The following is a 20,722-nucleotide window of genomic DNA, read 5'->3' on the forward strand; positions in this document are numbered from 1 at the left end:
ACCATGCCTTAGCATGCCGGCTCAGCATCAATCATCCTTAGAAAAGGCAGCTTACAGCCAGCACAATACCAACAACTCATTTACAGGAAAGGAAACAACCATGAAGGAGCAAATTACTCCTTTGAGAAAAATCACAAAGATTCATTTATAAAATTAAAATACTAAATGCTGTAATATGGGTGATGAATTTTCAAATTAGGTAGAAGGTGATGATGGAATACAAGGTAGAAAAAAAGCTGCCAGAGGTTTGAATCTTAGGTAATTTGGTACTTTATGCTGCTGATATAAAGCTACCAATGAACTCGGTGGAAATGAAGGGATAACACAGCAACACACAATCAGTGGATGGAGCATAGAGGGGTATTTTTCATTTTAATTGGCTTGGGAGAGAAAACCTGAAGGAGAAACTAAAACACCATATTTAAAGATGCCTTTAATTACTGCTATCTGCCACAGTAATAAGAGCAAGAGGAAACACTATTCCCACATTTATATGGGAACTTGCCTCCAATGGCAGCCACCCGATACATCTTAATACTAAGAAAATCAAAGCTTAGGTACATTAGCTACCAACAGAAAAAAACAATAAGCAAAAACATATTAAAGCCCACTAACACCCACATCTGATTTTCCCAGTAAAACCCACAGATCTAAGTTTTATTTCAGCTAGGTTGTGTAAAAATTCTCCCTGGAGAATTTCAGAAGGATATTAATCCCTTCCTGAAAAAAATTATACCATAGTAGCATCTAGAATACAAACTTATTTAGCACTCTTTTTATATTGTACAAAAAAAAAAGCCAACAAAAACTTTCTAGAAAATATTCTTTGCTGAATATTTAGCATATTTCTGCAGGTAATCTTTATCAGTTTTGCAACCAAATTTTATTCCTATTCCCTACATAGCCAATTTAACTTTGTAATTGCATTAGAGCAGAAATACAGAAACTTCTATAGCCCTAATTGTTGATGTTTAATTATATATTAAATATCATCACTCTGGAACTAGAGGAGGACATACCTGTAAAAACTTCAACACTAAATAACATTGGTATAAATTACTTATCAACGTAAATTCACAATATTTACATGGAATTGAAGAATTTAGAAATGCAGAAATGCAATTAAGATCTGCAATAAGGCTCCTTTGTACACCATGAAAAAATACTACATTTAAAATTATAGTAATTGAACTGATAAAAATGAAGCAGTCAAATGAAACCAATTTTCGTGTAAACACAAACTGTGTCATCTTTTTTTATTAAACTCATCAGATTTGAAACTATATGGATGATACTAATGGAAGATCAGGGGTCCGCTTTCTGTGATTGACAAATTTTCCTGGATCATTTTTCAGATGTTCAGAGTTAGCTTCCTCTAGCACTTTCAGAGAAGTGTTCGGGAAAAAGTAATTTCATCTTGGAGCTTCTACAGAAATGAGTTCCATTTGCAGCTGCACACCTCCCCTATGTGATCTTCAGAGGCATCAAGTATATAGCCCTATTCTCACTCTGGAATTAATTGACTTGACCAGACAATACTGCAATTACTATAATTTACACAGTGATATGGCTTGAAATTGATCTGGTTTTACATTTTTACAAAAACTGCACTTGATATTTTTTTTCTTCCCATTTCAAAAGAAATTACTTTGGATTTTGCTTTGTTTTGCAAATAAGCACACTAAACTTATTGATTACATTTTAGGAAGTAGATTAAATTCTCACTTTGACATTATTTTCTGAAAGCAAATATTTAATCATTAATATTTTTTGTAAAAAAAAAAAAAAAAAAAACAAAAAGAAAAAAACAACTCTCCCTAGAACTACTGCTGGCATTCACTTCCTGCCACTATTGGCTCTTCAGAGGCAACTTAACTGGCCATTAAATGATGCCTCCAGAAAGATCTATGCCAAGTACTGATATCCGAGTTCTAGGAAGTTGCAGCTCAAGTGACAATTTTCCATTGTCCTCAACTTTCCATTATTCTCCCCACCTTTACCCTCTGGTGCTGACTGTTTCAGCAGCTTGTGCTCTGCATTTGGAGCCTTCCCTGCAATTTACCCCTTCATGATCAGCTGCAGATTTCTGGAAGAAAAAAAAAAAAAATAAAAAAAAAAATAAAGGCCTACAGGTATTTTGCATTTGTCATGGGTTCAGAGACTTCCTTTCCCCAACACAAAGGCTACAAACCTTCCTAAAGTAAAGCCAAGTCTCCAAACAGCACTGCAGCAAGATTTTGTGCCAGTCAGCCCTGAGAAAACAACCTCCCTGGTCTTAAATACAGCCTTTTGTTCCCAAAAATCAATAAGGACTGGTTTGCTGAGTGCAGGATCAAGTTAGAAGTCCCAGGTAGTTTTGACACAGCCCAGGTTAAGCAAACAAAGGTCTCAGCATTAAAAGCAGCACTGTGCTGACCCACAGGCTAAAAACCTCAAACCACTCCCCTGCATCCCCTCCTGCTCTGCTATGCAACCCTGCCCACCACACCCAGCAGGAAAGCGCCACATTTTTCAGCAAACTTAGGCTACTTACCAGCCCAGAATGCAAAGATTTGTTTTTTACTGTGTGATATAGTTAGGTTTTGTTTTGCAGAGCTTGCAATTTTTTAGTATGTAATAGATTTATTTTTTTTACAGCTACAGCATGAACCTGCTCAGAAAGGATGTAAACTGCACCAAGGAGGCTGCATTTGCAAAATAACAGCATTAACTTATTTTTTCATGTGCTATGCTTTGTTCCCATCATGGCACAAACTAAAGTAGCCTTCCCTCAAACTTTTCAGAAAAGATTGCTGAAAAAGTACAAGAATTTGGAATACATCAGGTACCAAGGTGCTTTCTGCAGAGTTTTGGTTGAAGGTCTTTCATAGCAGGGAAGCTGTCTTGAATCTCAGCCATACACAGGACTTGCAGAACCAGTTTTAATTTTGCAGTAGTCTTGCTGGACTATTCTGGATTTTAAAATGGAGAAACTTGTTTTCCCAATTTAAATAACAATCTAACTAAGATGGAGAAGAAAATTACTTACATTTGTTATGATTTTACTTCTGAGTAAAATTACAACCCACTACATGATTATTAAGAATATCTGTAAAAGAAACTAAGTTTATTGCTACTGATCCTATCACTTCTTTTTCAGAATAAGATATCACACTTGGTCAAAATAAAGCTCTCTCTTAACTTCAGAAGTGAAGGCACTTGTATTTCAGCAGACTTTGCCATTGCAGATTTGACCACAGCCAACAACGGTCTGAAGCAGCTGCACTTTTCAGTGCTATCTTAACACACACAATACCCATGACAAGGGGAGAGAGAGGGTGGAAGAAAATTTTAAAAAAAGAGGGGGAGAAAGAAAAAAAAAAGGGGGGGGGGGCAAGTGGGAGATAAATTCCATACTCTTACAATTTTAGAAGGGATAAAAAAATGGGGCGGGGGGGAAAAACCGTTTTAATTTGGGGGGCAGTTCTTCTTTATTCAAATGTGTTGAACCTAAACAATGGTTCTGTAAAGCTACAGACAGAAAAAGCTTGTGTCTGATTTAACTGTTTTGTTGTGACAAAATACCCACTTAACACATTTTTCTGTTTCAATGCGCTATGCCACATTTATCTAACATATGTAAACAAATAATACATTAAAATGCATGCCATGTTCCATTTCAGTAGGATTTCTGAAACAAGACAAACAAAACTGAAACTACTTGCATAGCATTTTAAAACATATTGGTTATGCTACACATTATACTTTGGACAAACAGTAGTAAATCAACACCCAGAAATGTAATTCAGATTGAATTCAACACTACCCAGATAAGTACATCTGACATTCCAGCTCTTTTTGGAAAACCAGACAGCTGCTGCTAATTTCCATTTCATTGTTCAAATACATGGTCTGTTAAGACCTCATAACTAAGTGCACAACTGATCTTCTGACTGTGACAGAAAACAATGTTTAGCAACCTGAAAATGCATTGCAAGCTGCTTGATATTTTAACCTGTATAAAAGCATAACCATATTTTGAAAACTTATCACAAATTTCACTACATTACAAATAGTTTAATAATCCAGTTCCTATAGGGATCAACGTGAAGGGCTCATCTCTCTCCCACAAAAAAAAAAAAACAAAAAACCAACAAAACAAACAAAAAAAACCCCAGATTGCTACTCTGCATTTAAGTTTTACATTAAAAAACATTATAAATATACAGGTATAGTAACAAAAACTTGTTATCCCCTTGGCTAACCATTATGGAAAAAGGGAAGGGTTTGATTAAGGTTTTTTGCTGCTTGCCTGAAGCTGTGGGTATAGCAGGAGGGGAAAGCAGGGAACAGAATTAGAGAAATCCCAATGTTCTGTTCATCAAAGTTAAACATGGCAATTCAGGTGTATCATGGGCTGATTTTCTTTTAACTACTAAACCTATGAAGGAGCAAACCAGTTGCCAGTGCAGACACACAACAAAGCTATTATATTGAATATAACAAGTAACAAAAAAAAAAAAAAAAAAAAAAAAAAAAAAAAAAAAAAAAAAAAGAAAAGGCAGGGGAAAGACAAACTATGCAGGTTGTAATTGTTTCTTAATTAATTAATTTACTGGAAGTTTGAAAGTTTACAGTAATCCCCCAGGCATGGTGAAAAAGAAAAGGGTGAGAAACAGGGGATCAACTCATGTGAGAGAGTGTGGACCTGAGCATGTGCATCTTTAAATTGTCACAAAGAAAGAAGGAAAAAAAAAAAAAATCAGACTAAGTGAAGGCTATCTTTCTATTCTTGCCTAGAAGTACACAAAGACAGAAAATGTTCATTTTTGAACTGTTTGGACATTGGGTTTGTTTCTTTGTTTCTTGGGGGCTTTTTTCATTTTCAGATGAAATCTACTTGTGAAGTGAACCAGTCAGCTGCAATACCTGAAGCTAATCTGGTCCAAGCAAATCAACCAATGCTCAAACCCACCAAAGTTACATGACATGAGCATAATGCTCACCCAAAGGGCAGACACATACACTAGATCAGTCTGACAACTGGAAGATGCAGTATCATCACTCATTCCATTCTCCTTGTTTTCTATGCCTTGCAAGGTGCACTGGCAATGCCCTAAGCATGCATTAATCCCTAAAACACTTTAGGTGTCTGCTGCTGGATCTGGCACAACTGCTGTTTCTTCTCCCTTCCACAAAACTCAGTCGTAGGATGATACCCCCAGAAAGCCATATCTCCACTGAGTTACAAAACCCTCTTGTTCTGTATGGTGCCTTAAGGCCACCACCAGTTGAGTGCTACCACAAATTCCCTAATATTTGATTTATCTTTCGGTAATTCAACAATGCACTATGAAGACTGGAATTACAGGACTTGTGTTATTTAATTTATTTAAAGGCTTATCATAGTCATTCACATTGAACAAATATGCTTTTCTTGCTTGTAAGTAATTTCATTCCATAGATAGCAGCAAACTGCTACTACCACTTCCAGGTGAGAATTATTTTCTTCTAACAACCACCACCTACTGAATAATGCACAACCTGTGAGATACATCAATTGCCTGGAGAACATAGCAAAGGCAGCAAAACTGACAATTATGGAAAAAAAAGTAACCCAAGCCAAAAAGCTGACTCTAGACTAACAATTTACATTATGAAATTTCTAAAGGTAAGTCACACACAACCACCAAACAGGCACACACAACTACCTCCAGTAAATATGATGTGCACACCACAGCAGGTTAGTAAAATAACACTGCAACAACCCCATTAATTCCTCTGCCCTGCATTAGTAGGGGTGCCCACACAATCAGTACATGAGCAGGGAAAACATGTCTTTGCTCTGCCTTGCAGCTGTCCAGCACTAACAGTGCTCTTGGGCTTCCATTTGCTGTTGCTTGTCTGTGACACAAGGAGACATGCAGTCATCTTGGCAAATGCGTCAGCAAAGCCACAAAGGTTTCCAGCTATAGGACACACTCCAGCAAATGAATAGTACATGAAAAAGTCTCATGGAAGGCATATAAAAGGCTTCAGAAGATACTGAGGCCACCAAAACCCAAAACAAATAAATCAAAAAAACAACAGGAAGAAAACAGCTTAGGTTGCACTTTTAGGTAGTTAGGATACTTTGCTGAAGGAATCCACTCCAAAATATTTTATAGCAATTCTTTAGCTCTTCTAGCACCTGGACATAAATATATTTAAAGAATATAGTGAAGGAGCTCCATAACTGACTAGGAAGAAGGGGAAGAATTCTCTAAGAGGAAAATAACATGTCTGTAAAGACACCAATGCAATCATTCCTGGCTTGGAGCCTGGAAAACTATGTCTGACTGTGCCATTGCTCTATCTCCCACAGGGCAATTGCCTGTTTGCAAATTTCCCATCACTATCTTAAGGCCAGAAAGTTGTTCTACTTCAGACAGTGTTTCAGAACTTCCAGAACAGGGGTATAATTTACTTCACTCTGGTAAGAGAAGCAAGGAGGGTGACTTTAAAATGCTTTGTAATATCTTCTGGACAAAACAGAAAATTCAATACCAGTTTGTTTAAATACATGGACCTTGTACATTTGATCAGAATGTGATTCTAGCACAAATAAATTTATACATTTCCCCCCATCTTTGAATTTTGATTATTTTCTCCTTCAGAGCAACTATGTCAGTTGTTTTTCCAATGTCACTTCAAACGAAGTATAAACTTCAGAAAATAAGCACATGCAGGGTAAAGAGACTTATAAAGGTATGAGGTACTTATTTCTCTCTGAGGAGGTCATATCACCAGTCAACATGGGATTCCTATTGCATACTAGTCTGGATGAAGAATACCTTTTGACTTTACTCCAAGCCTCAGGCTTGTTCACCATTTAGCATTAGAAAAAGAGAAAATATTTTAAATAAAACTATCAAAACAACCAATACATTATAGTATGATGTGCACATACTCAAAAAATTCTTCTTGAGCATTTCATCTTGCCCCAAATAAAAAGTCAGAAAAGGACAAAAGAAAGTTAAGGTGCTGCATAATTCTCAGTATTATTTTTTTTCTAACTGTACTGGTTTTGGCTGGGATAGAGCTCATGTTTTTTCATAGTAGCTCATTTTTTTCATACTAAGGTAATGTTTTGGATTTGTGCTGGAAACAGCGTTGATAACACAGGGATGTTTTAGTTACTGCTGAGCAGTGGCTGCACAGAGCCAAGGCTTTTTCTGCTTTTCACAGCACCCCTCCAGTGAGTAGGCTGGGGGTGCACAGGTTGGGAGGGGGCACACCCAAAACATCTGACTGCCCAACACACAAGTGACCAAAGGGATGCCCACACCACATCATCTCCCATCTTTATATGCTAGCATCATACTCAGCACATAAAGATGGGAGAAGAAGGAAAAAGAGGGGACATTCAGACTCATAACATTTGTCTTCCCAAGTCCTGTTACATGTGATGGAGCCCTGCCTTCCTGGAGGTGGCTGAACACCTGCCTGCCCATGGGAAATAGTGAATTAACTCCTTGTTTTGCTTTACTTGCACTCACAGCTTTTGCTTTACCTATTAATCTCTCTTTAGCTCAATGTACAAGTTTTCTTGGCTTTGCCATTCCAATTCTCTTCCCCATCCCACCAGGAAGGTGGAAGAGAGGAAGGGAATGTGTGGGGCTTCATTGCCAGCTGGGATTAAACCACAACACCAAAGAGGCCCTAGGGGTTGATCAGGGGAAATACAGACTACTGGCAGCATACAATGCTTCACAGCAAAAATTACCTAAAAATATATCTTATCAGTGTTGAATTGATGAGTTCATACTTTTAAACCCAAAACCCTGACTTTCAGGGCCCATGAATGTAGAGACTGACTGGTTTGCAACTTTGAAGTACAGAGATTTTAGTGAACTTTCTGATAATGATTCAATACTGCACTATTATATTTTTTCTTTTATTCTCTTTCACTTAGGGGTAGTCCGAAAACCCCTAGCAGAGCACAATTCATTACTCAATCTTTTCAGAACCCATATAATGAAATGAAAGTATTATCAATTTCTGCTTTCTTTTAACTATCTACTTCAAGCATATATCACTGATTTCTGCCATAATCCTCTTTCATTCATTTCACTTTTCATGTGAATAAAAGAGCCAAGTGGAAGAGTATATCATTGCCAGCTCCTTGATAGTGTGATATTCACAATTTTTCTTAGAAAGGGATAGGAACTTGCAGAAGCTGATAAAAATATGACAAAATCTGAGCTTCTTATGTAACAAGTAATTATGCTTTTCAATTATAGACTAAAATCCTAAAAAAGAATAATCTCTACAAAAGGAACCATATCCAGAACTTCTTTATTTACACACCATGATTTAAGTCAATCTTGTATTTTTGAAAAAAAAAATGAATCAGATGGCTGATTAGCAATACTGTGCTTTCCACTTCACTGCCTGACAGTGCTTGCAGTATGACAGGGAGGAGAATGCTACAGGCTTTTCATAGTCTTGGTAATCAAGGTTAATACAAAATTTGCATACCACCTTGCAGATGCAAGGAATGTTTTCTGAAAGAACACTGAGGTTAAAGTCACATATATCTCCTCAGTAATTAAGCACCAGCTAAAATTATTATATATTTACCTCAAAGTAAGTCCTCAGGAGTTTACAGCCAATAGTGCTCCACTTAAGATTTTTAGGTATTATTAAGGTAATTCATAAAACAGATTCATATGCCATACTAACCTCCAAATCATTCACTGCTTTGGAAAACACCTAGCATCTACTAAATTTTCATCACTTCACTCTGAAGATAATCACTATTTTGCAGGGAACAGTGAAAAAAGGTCAAAATCTTCATCAGCCTCATTGGCACTACATTATTTGATGGAAAGAGAATTGAAGAGTCTTGTATGTAGAGCTATGCAATTCCTTACAATACTTCAGTACTTCAAGTATAATATTTCTACTCTCCTTTAAGTGCAGATCAGGAAAGTGCAGCAAATGAAACCCAGAGCACAGTACAACAAAAGAAAGCTCCTCACAAATTGTAATATAACAAAGGAAAGCAGTGGAAAAGATAATAATGAAAATTTTAAGCAAAGGAAAAGGGAAGATGTAAACTGCTGACATTTCTTTTTTCAGAATACAAACTCTTCATCTTCTAAATTCTGTGAATTCAGTTTTTTTTTGTAGGACTAAGAATAGAGCCACAGAAACAACTGCTCAGCTTCTACAGTTCTCTAGCCTGTAACAACCAAAGTAATTTATTCTACACCCTACTGGAATGGAGTTCTAGGTGTTTTGTGGAGGCAGAGCCATCTCTGCTTACAATGATGAAGTACAGCTTGGATCACTGACCTAGACATGGCAGACACATTTCATCCTATGAACAGTAATTTCTGCTATTTTTAATTTTAATAATTCCTTGATACTAATTAATCAGCTTGGCTCTTATTTAATGCAGCAGACCCCAGAATAAATTAGGTCTCATAAAAATAGGCTAACAAAAGTCAAACCCACCAAGCTAGGAAAGTTATTATATACATCTCCTTAAGGCGATTTTAAAGTTCGTAAATAAAAAAAGAAAGGTGGTGGGCAGGAGGAGACAACACAATAGGTGGGGAAAAGGCCAACAGCATATATCATCATTTATCTGCTTTCCCACCACCACCATTCACCTATCCCTCAGGAATTTCCTGTGCCCATAAATGAGCTAACTCTGGAAGGAAAGAAAGCACATTGTGTCTGGCCTGCTGAAACAATGCCACAGAACTAACAGTCAAAGCCTGCTTGTTGTCTCAAAGGAAAAATAAAGAGTTTCCAAGAAGTCTCCAATGGTGTTATGGAAAACCTAGATGCTGGCACTTCAGCTGTGACAAGGCTTGTTTGGGCAAGGCTCACTTTCAACTCCGTGCACTGTGATTTCCCAGTTTGAATACTGGAATAAGTCAGTACTTGTACAAGCCCTTTGAGAGCTGTGAGTGCTTTGTGATCTGCAAAACTAAATTATTAAAATGGTTCTGGTAATCACTCTATTGGAAGTTATGTGGTTTGTTTGTCATCACCAAATCAATAAATATCTTGGAAGAACTGAGAGAGAAATGTGACAGATCTGCTTGCACGCATTCATGTTTATCCTAGCAGTTAAAAAAGCTGGTGTTTTGTTTGTACTAGCAAGCCTTGGAAAAGCAATAAGAAAGTTCATTATTTAAAAAGTATTTTGCTAACTAACTCTTCAATTAACTGTATAAAGAAGAAGTCTTCTTTTTAAGTGCTGCCTAGAAAGTAATAGGAGAACACTTAGGGGTTTAGAAAGTGTTTCTGATGAGAAAGCAACATCATTCCTCATTGGAGGTATTTTCAAACATTAGAGATAGTGATACATAGTGAGACAGTTAAAAGTGCTTTCATCTGGGGAAACACATGAAGGAAAGAAGGAAGACAAAGGAAACAAATCTATAAGCCATTTCATTGTGCAGTAATGAACAAGAGACAAAATAGTTTATTGTCACTCTAAATTCTTGAAAGCTACAAAGCATTCTCAATGGAGTTATTCCTCAAACAGAGTGCTAAAGGATGATGCACCTCACAAGGAATATTTCAGTGACTTGTACTACCTGCAAATACAACCTGTTCCAAGTTTAAGAAAAAAAAAAATCTCTCAGTTTATTAACTATTACCTCAGATTTCTTTAATTATATAGCTAACTCATCTTTCACAAATATTTTAAGAAACAATTTTTATATCTCTACTAGAATGAAATAGCAACCATCTTTCCAGAAGGTTCTAATTAATACTTTATTTTTAAGAATACTTAGAAACTTGAATAATTTAAAAGGCTTAATTTTAAATTTCAATTTAAAAAAGTATAAAATATTACGCTACTCTAAGTGAGATTGAAAGGAAATGGTGGTAGTGGCAGACAAAGCCAGGTCTTATTTCTACAGCCAGTCAAAAACTTACACAAAATATGACCAAACTGGTTTAAATAACCACAGAATAAAAAATTAGATTACATTTAGGAATCCAGAAAAAAGTTAAGCACACATCAACTTGTGGGGTGGAGAAGACTGGGCATCCATAGCAGGTATTTCTGTCAGGCACATTCATGGGTCTGAAGCCGGCAGTGTGACCAACCTCCACTCACTTTTTTCAGTCTGGTTTACCCACCAGACCAAAAAGGCCCCTAATTCTTGATCTGGAAGAGGATGTCCCTTCATATTAGTGAGAGTTTTGAGAATTCTATCATATGCCTCTAAATTAGGTCTTTTTCTAGGCCAGATAACTTAGCCTACTTCAGTATTGCCTCTCACACAGTGTTACAGATCTCTCTCCTCTGCCCCTGAATTCCTCCTCATGATGAGATTCCCATCAGAAAATTTTCACTGTCTTGCAACTGAGCATCCAATACTTATACAGAGAGTTGTAACATTAACTGGTTGGCTGCTTATCAGTGTTGCTCAAAATTTTCAGGAAAAGCACTTTCCATACTACATTGTTACATTCAAATACTCAAAAAACTTACACTAGCTCCAAGTTTTATTTTTAAAGTGTGTCTTTAGTATTATTATCAGTAATTTTCTGTATTCCAAAATATTCTAAATAAGGGCCTATGAAAATATCAGCCATTTGGAATGGTGCTGATTTTTTTAATATATTTTTGTACTTTCTTGATGTTAATATTTCAAGGGTAAAGCACATATATACAAACAGGACCTTTGCCTTGTAAGTAGAAAGATGGAGTTTGGGAGGGTGGCTTTCTTCTAAAATTAGCCTGTAACTCAGTTCTACACAGGTACTTTCCATTTCACTTGTATCTTTCCTTTCTTAGGTATATCAAATGACTGAATCACATCTAAGCCCCTGTCTTCCTAAATTTTTCTGCATGCAGCTTGTTTAGAGTCTCACATGTCTACAAGTTCAGAACAGTGATCTTATACCCAAAAAGGCAACAAATTCTCGTATTCCACAAGAAATCTGTTTCCTTCCTTATGTGGCATATGGCCTTACTTTATACACTATTACTCAATCCTCAGTCTACCATCCTCCTGTTATACTTCCATTACAGTTCCAAGACCTTTCAAGATCATAAAGGAAAGTAATTTTCCAAGACGTGTGAGCAATTTAAACTCTTGCAAATCCAATAAATCATCAGTATTATAATAAAGAACAAATTAATTATCCAAATCAGGATTCACAATTCTGCAAGAAAATTATTTGGCTTTCCAGCATGTTCCTGCAGTATTTCTGAACTGATTAAAGACCTGCTCAGTGCAGTTCAGTATCTTTACTTTGGCAGCTATACTTCCAAGTGCAACATCACTGCCCGCACATTTGCTAAACTACAGAGCACCACTACTGTATGGTGTTTTAAAGAACCATAAAGAAACCAAGTAATTGTTGTTTTATAAGTTTGAAACTTATGGTTCCAAGTCAAGAGTTTATTTACCAGTTTCTGATACAAACATCAGATATGTAATATAAAATCAAAACTGAAAAGCCCATGGTTCACATTTCAATAAGGACCTCATATGTGCGTGACCACAGACGTGATCCAGTGGAAGCAAAACTAATCTGCTGAGGGTGAGGGGGAGACCATACAAAAAATAGTAAACAGGGACTTTTGGGAGACAGTGTTAGAAAAACAAAATAAAACAAACCACAAACAAAATCAAACAATGAAGGGATGACATAGGTAGGAAGGAAAGTGGAGAAATGTCTGTGACAGAAGCAGAAAGGGACAGCCCTCAGCAGTCAGATAACCCCTACTGTGCAAAGCAGGAGAGAACTTGAGGAAATTAACAGAAGCATTAGATGAAACAATTCATCCAGACAGGAATAAGCATCTCAACTAAAATAAATTAATTATAGTAAAACCAAAAAAGAAAACAAAGAGATGAAACTCCTAGTCACTTAAAAAGTTTAAACAACAAAAATCCCAAAATAGTTTTATTTTGAAGCAAACTTGAAGCAGGTCAAAGGTAGTATATTTCCAACAGAGTGATAAGAAAAATATTCCAGAACTAACGTACCAAAATCATATCAACCTTGATCCCTAGGGATTGTCTAATCAAACCCTTTTCTTCAAGAGTCCATCCGCATGTTAAACAAGCAGAATAGTGGTTGCAGATGCCTTGCTAGCAGGAGACAGGAGACAGATTGCATCATTACAGGACTTCTGAAACTCCCCACATGCAAAATATGACAACTGAAGAATTACAGGCCCCAGGCTAGGCGAAATCCCCAGAAATAGTTCTAACATGGAATTTACATCAGAATTCCTTGTCATGTATACTGTAGACACTAGAAGCTTAAATCACTGCAAAAAAAACCCAAAAAAAACCCAACAACAACAACAACAAAAAAACCCCAAAAACAAAAACAAAACCAAAAAAAAACGAGGAATACAGAAACACAGAAGGGCACCGCTTAAATTCTTAAGCTCAAAGTGCCTGTTAAGGCTGGAAGTGCATTGTGGGGAAGGTATGACCATGAGTTTGTCCTGTTCCTGAACTCTTCTAGAAGCTTCCACTGCTATCTGCCAGCAGAGACAGGGTACAAAACTAGATAAAAACTTTTACCAGTAAAGCTATTACAATAAACTGTACTATGTTTTGTCAGAAAATAAATATATAAATAATTTCCCAGCAGAATACAGTTAAAGAAAGTTAAGGAAATGGATTATTTTAATAATATATTCCTGTAAATAAAAGGAAATGTTAAATTAATCCAAAAATGCATAAACTGAATAAACTACGGTGACATGCAAAACATGATAGTTTTGAACAGGAAGCAGTAATGTTTCAACAGAACACAGCAGAGTACACAAATGCTGTTTAAAAGCTAATTAGCCAAGGTGCAACACTTGTTATTACAGCCTACTTGGCCATGCTGCTACCTCCAGGTCACCACACAAGACTTGCTTTAGAGTACAACCTGTGTTATTCAGCTGCTGATAATCTCTACTCTCCTCTGTCACTTAAAAGCGAAGGAAACAGCAGTGAAGTTTACCTGATTGTAACAAAGTACATGCAAACAATTGTGCTCAGCAGTGATCTTTAATAGTGACCTTGCTTGTACAGGCAAGGATCCAATTCCAATTCTTGTTATAGAAACCAGTGCAAATTTTCCTCAGTGCTAGCTAAACTCATGGACCAGCAGGTAGATAAAAGTGCCAAGATCACAAGCTACAAGTGTACAGCATGGAACACATATGAGAAAAATCTCAACTGAAAAGTAAGGGGAAAAACCCCAAAAAACCCCAAAAATCTACCAAGAGTGATGTTAAACTAGAATCTTGAGAGCTGAAAGAACTGAAAGCACAAAAATTCCAACCACGTTTGTGCAAACAAGCAGCTGTGCATATACAGCACACAGATTTCCCTCCTGTTCATAAAAGCAATTGTGCAAGTTGGCCACAAATCACAGAAGGTTGCATTAGCAGTCCTCCTGCTCTACTCCAGGTTTATGTTTAATTTAAACATAAACTGGGTTACACATTATTTCAATATTCTGTTGGACGACCAAGCAAGGGAAAGAATGAATTTAAGCAGAGTCTATGGAGAGATAATGTGAAGGTTATAACTTAAGTGAAAAATGGCCACATTGCTAAGATAGGGCTCCAACCACCAATCTCATTGTCAAGCCTGGCCATCTGTCAGCAGAAACCTGATTTACTGCATATAATGCTGCTATACTTGATCACTACTGTTCTGTTATTAAAGGCTCCCGAGGTTTGTTTAAGGACACCAAATGGTTCTTTCTAGCAACATAAAAAGGGTTAATAAAACACCTCCTCAAAAGCCAAGTTTTTTGGAACCAGGCTTCAGAACTTTAAATCAAATTTTACCAGCTTCAATGCCACTGGTAGATGAAACAAACTTCTTTATAAATAAAAGCATTAAAACCGGGGAAACAAAACCCAAAAAGAAAAAAAAAAAAAAAACTAAACAAAAATGATCATAAATTACATAATTTTTATCATATATGCAAGGCTGCTTGCACAGAAGCTTGTTTATGGATGTTATTTTGATGGTAGGGAATTGCAACAAACTTGAGACAAAGGCACTTTAGGATACATTCCTATAATACCACTATTCAATAAAACCATTAATAAAGCAGCCACTTTCTTTCATTTAATAACTACTCTGGATATACAATCTGTTTGCAAGAACACTAATGACAAATATTTAGATAGGGGCCTGTAAGCACATTAACACCTCATGGTGTAACAATTCAGATGAGCACATGTAATCCAACGCTTCCCACTCTTAAACACCAGAACAAAAATGCCCATGTATGAGATGGGCATTCACACCATCCTTCACACCAAATACCCACTGAGTAAAACAGCTGCAGGTACTTTTTCAGGTTAATCAAACAAATGAAATAACAGCATCCAGTAATAACAAAACATTTTTTCCCTCCAAACAACAGGCCTACACTGCAGGTGGTTTTGTCCCATAGTAAGCAAACAGGGAAAAAACACATCCTGAACAGCTGCTCATTAGGTGAGCACCATTCTGCCTGCACAGCAAATGAAGCAAATGTCATGTGGAAAAAAACACAGTTACGGTCATGTAATTAGATACGGTAACAGAGGCATACACAAAAGAGGAGGGAAGACAAGTACAAATTACAACTGTACAGGCAATTTATTTCTGGGAGCTTATAATTTTTGATGTTCCTGGACCTTACCACTTCTTTTAACAAGGTTTTTTTCCAGCTAATTTTTTTTCCTATTGTACACTAACAGATAACTATGGACATCTGCTATAAAAACATATCCATTCCCATACAATTATTTATACTGAATGGAACACTTCACTTGAAGACACTGGGAAAATACTACATCAGAACAAATCAAAACAACACAAAGTGAATAGGACCTTGCAGTAAATACTATAAAGTGATGTAAATTTATTGTACGTTTACCTGATACTCATTGGGCCAGAAAGTGCTGACAGCCAACTCTGCTCGAAGCCAGTCTTTCCCAGTGGAACCAGTGACATTCCAGATGGGATTAGCCAGTGGTCCTTTGTTCACCCTAACAAGGATGTTCAAAGTGCCTGGGTTTCCTCCATTCTTGCTGTACAGGAGGTAGCTGAAATCGATGCAGTGAGTATCATTTTCTTTCATTGTTGGAAGCTGAAGTCGAGTCTTTTCTCCAGGGTCATGGTCTGATGAAATCACTATCATATATGATCCTAAGAAAGGGGGGGAGTGAGAAAGGAAGGGGGAAAAAAAGTGGTATTAAGGAAAAAGGTAAATATTGAGAAACTGATTGTTCACTGTGAAAAGTAATGAAATGCACATGTTTTCTTATCCCAGAAACTTCAAAATTCAAGTGGCATGAAATCTAAAAGGCTATATAATGGCTGGACACATGACAGAAGTAGTACCTACAGAAGATATCACATATCTCTGAAAACCCTTCTGGATGTTTCCACCTACAAACTTTTCTTACTCTGGTTTTAGGATCAGATAATTGGAAACAGGATCACAGATGGGAAAAATAACAAAAGTAAAGGATCATCATTATTCTGAGGTCACAGAGGCCAAAATTTTCTCAACATGCTCAGCAGATTTGCTGAAAACAAAACAAAAAATAAGGTCCACATTCCTCAATTCAGTTTTATCGCACCCTTTTTTACCCAAAAAAGAGGCAGACTTGAATTTGACATATATTAGCAATGGAAATAGCTGACTTAGGACACCAAGCCAAATTTATTTGGAAAAGTTTTGTTTGCTGCTCCATTTGCCAATGAATTTAAGAGGATAACAGAAGTTTCTACAGATAGAAGAGTGTCCATCTTGAAAATGTGTATGACAAATATACACAAGACAAAACAGGCTGTGCCTGTCTAGCTACAATGGCAGAAAGTGGAAATCATATGTTTCAACATGCTCTACAGGCTGTAATAATGAATCAGTCTGTCCTGCTGTCCTGCAGAATGGATGGTAAAGACAGGCTGCCATCTAACCTAGCCCAGAGCTAAATTATATCCATTCCTTCAACAGTGACAACTCAGACCAGGTACGAGCTAGTGAGTGAACCCCACAGAAGAAAACTTGCTAGACAGGGTATGCCAGGCTGAACTTCCCGACCAAGTGAGAAAATCCAATTCAACATACAATCTGAATCATTGCCACAGGAAAATTTCCTACCCTAAATATACCTACCCATCTGTTTAATGAGTCCAGAATCTTCCTGTTGACATATTTTTCTTTTACTTTCAGTCCTAAAGGGCATCACAATAAAGGGTCTTTACTTGTGAGGAAAGTTCAGGTTAAATCTATCAAAAATAGATTAAAAATTTAACCTAAACTTTAAAAAAAAAAAATGGATTTGTGAATGTTTGCCCAAATGAACAGTGTCACAGAAGTCCTGGGAGTATGTATATGAATACTGGTGAAAAATCTTCTATAAAGTATGTATATACAAATTATTATAAATTTATGTTGAATTTTATCCTTTGCTTTTTAGACAACAAGGAACTATTGTGTTCTACTATGTCCTAAACAGTTCTATTAGGCATCCTGAAAATTGTTCACAAGCTGTTCCTCAGGAAAAGACGAAAATTTATGTACATGGATTAAATGTACCAGCCTGTAAAGCAAGTCTGTGCTAAAAAATTTCAGAAAAAAGAGAGAAAGAAATACTATAGAATGAAAGCTGCTTTTATTAAAGCACAGTGCATGGAAATCTATATTTTTAATAGTCGTCTTTAAAAGAGGGTTTAAAGAAAACTACTAAAATGCAATGCAATTTAGAATTATATGTAGAATCCATTATTTATTTTTCTATTGAAGAACTTGATAAAGTAGCAATTCCTAGTTAGTTCTTCATTATTAAAAGCCATTTATTAAATCACAAAGGAATCCTATTATACTGTTTAGGTCTGCTGGTACTTTAAGTCTTTAAAGATTATCATCTAGATTCAGTTGATGACTGCCTGAGAAAGCATTTGTAAACCACATCCACTGGTGTGCAGTTTTTATGCCCCTTGACTCTAGAATAAACTTAATAATATGCTTGTTTGTAATCTCTATTTCAGTAATACATATGTTATTGTAAGCACCTGGTTATCAGACTAGAGAATAAGATTTTCAAAAGTTTTGTTACTGAATACTATGCATGTGGCAGGGGAAGGCTGTACTTCAGCAATTTGGGTTTTTTTCCTTACACATAAAGAGTTGGAAAACTAAAAAAGTTCAGCAAAAAGTTACAGACTGCTTCCCACAATTAGCACTAATTGTCCATGGCCATCTAAATTGCCTCTTTGCCTTTGTTACTTGTATCTTGCAAATATTTTTAAGCAATACGTGAAAAGCATTTCATTTTTTTTCTAAAAAAAAATATTTCTAATATTTCTAAAGCTAGGATACAGAAGATAAATCCTCCAACATTTTCTGAAAGTGAATTTTGGGGGAGAAGGGTGAAAAGGAAGAAATAGAATATGATAACTTTTGCAGATTTTTTAAAATGTTTCTCTCAACTTCTCTCACGATAAGACCATTGGAAGGAAAATCAAATCAAACTCAAATTTTAAATAAACTAGAAGTATTTAAAGATCTTGTTTCTATAGTAAGGGATTCTGCTATAGCCTTTGGAAGCTTCAACATACATTTTTAACATATCAACATATTTTATAGTACTCCACTTTCTCAACCTCATTTTTCATAATTTAAAAATACTTAGCAGTGAATTTGCATACATCTATCTACATGTTCGTCCTACAGCACTTCATAAAATGCTCCAGACAGCATTCATAGACCATGTATCACAAAGCCAAAGAATCTGTTCAGCTTCTTGGAAAATACTTCCCTTCTCCTTTTTTTAAACTTTAGCAGCTGTATTCCACAAAGGTACAGAACCCTGATACCTCCTCAGACACACACCTACTCCAAGAACATCAGAAGCCAATTCCAGAGTAAACTATACAGGAAAATTTTATCTTTGGAAAACATACAAAATATTTTCTTACACCTTTCAGAAGGAAGTCATTCTTTACTTGTAAAGAAATACAATAGGATTGAAAGAGTTAGGAGTTTTCTCCCATTTATCTTAATATCAGTTATTAATAATTATATTATTGCAAAATCTTAATAATATCTTAAGATATTATTGGACTTGGCAGAAATGCAAAGTATAAACAAGGGAACTGCTCACAATCTCATTAATTCCCAAGATTAACTAACTGTCTGAGATTTTCAGTGAGAGGTTAGAGCAAGTGTTACAGCTAACTATTCACAGTGGTGCTCCAGGCTGGAGCAGGGACACAGGGAGAGGAGGAAGGAGCAGTAGACACCAAGACTGACTGCAGTTCCCAGTTCCCATCTCCCTGTGCACGGTGGAAATTTGGTTAATTTTTTCCCCCAAGATGAACCTGTTTTGTCTTTGACAGTAACTGGTGATTTACAAAATTAGTGATCTCCTTATCTTCGTCTCAACCCATGAGCTTGCCCACACTATTTTCCCCCTTGTAATGCTGAGGAAAGGACAAAAAAACGGCAGGGTGAGGAGCTGGCTAAGGTCAACACATCAGAGTTGCCAGCAAGGTAAAGAGCAGCAGGTAGTGCTAGCTAACACTAGTACTAAGTGCTTTATTGAATCCCAGTAGAGCCAGGCTCCATGATTTTTCCCATTGTTACTGGCCTAACAAGGTCAGGCACAAGCAGATATAAAACAGTAGTTATACACCTACTTCCCTTGAAAACAAGGAAGGAAAAACACACTAAACTGTGTTGTTTCCCCTAAGATTTTACAAGAAATAAGTCAATTGCAAGTGAGTTACTCTATTAAATCCCAAAATGGTAAAAAAATTAAAACTTAAATTAAATTATTTAAAAAATGAAAAAGAAAAACTAAATCTACATATTTGGGGCAATGGAGAAAGAGAAGAAAGAAAGTTCATTTTTCTACTTAAAAGATAGAAAGGACAAATTTTGTCTTTGGATGATGTTGTAAAGAAATGAAAGAAGAAAAGTATCCAAAGGCATCATTTGTGCGTGGACAAAGATCCATTACTCTTAAATATTCCTTTTCACTCCCTATTTTTCACCATGCTCCAGTTTGATGTCTTCTGTTACTCTGGCAGTTAGTGCAGTTACAAAATGCACACAACTCATCAGTAACATTTTTCTTGAAAATTTTTCTTGTAGTTTGACAATCATTATGTTTCATCCTTCTTTCAGTAATTCCCAGAAGAATTTTCTCCATTCTTGTGAATTCACAATCTTTAAAATTCATAAATATATTCCCTTTCCCCCAAGAAGCTTAAGTGCTATTTTTTTCTACTTAAACGTAGTTTAGATTTCTCCAAATCAAACTCCATCGTCTCATTTAGCTTTTCTTCTCTGAAGTGCCTTCTATCTATTTGCCAGTTAATAGCTTCTAATGCTATTCATGATGTAAAAGTTCAATCCAATTCTCTCCTACACAAAATGGAAACATCAGATTATGAAACAGCTAAATGGCACTGCCTCTTAAGCTTTGACCAAGTTCATGCAAACAGTTCAATTTTAGGATCAATCTTTCAGGAAGATTTTGATGCTTACTTGGCATTTAAGTGATGATCTTGCTAAAAGGCATCTCCACAGCTGTGGAGTAAGAGCTACTACAATTTCCCTGAGCCATGTTATTAAACATAGCTGTACATACCTCAAATTTTTCACTGCCTTTTATTTATTTTGATAAGCATTAAACTTGATGTCCTAGTGGCAAGGACATATAATTTCAGAATAAATTAATTCTTTAACT

At 36.2% G+C, this 20,722-nt stretch overlaps 1 protein-coding gene across 12 annotated transcripts in view; it reads right to left on the reverse strand.

Annotated features, from left to right (window-relative positions):
* PTPRK (protein tyrosine phosphatase receptor type K) overlaps positions 1-20,722 on the reverse strand; it is a 376,393-nt gene that overhangs the window by 233,155 nt on the left and 122,516 nt on the right. For all 12 annotated transcript variants that reach the window (XM_077782214.2, XM_085576521.1, XM_021547162.4 and 9 more), the window contains exon 3: positions 15,895-16,166. In XM_077782214.2, the coding sequence (XP_077638340.1) occupies positions 15,895-16,166 (272 nt within the window). The remainder of the gene's footprint in view (positions 1-15,894; positions 16,167-20,722) is intronic.

Source organism: Lonchura striata, chromosome 3 (genome assembly GCF_050655825.1).
Source record: "Lonchura striata isolate lonStrDom1 chromosome 3, ASM5065582v1, whole genome shotgun sequence".
NCBI lineage: Eukaryota > Metazoa > Chordata > Aves > Passeriformes > Estrildidae > Lonchura > Lonchura striata.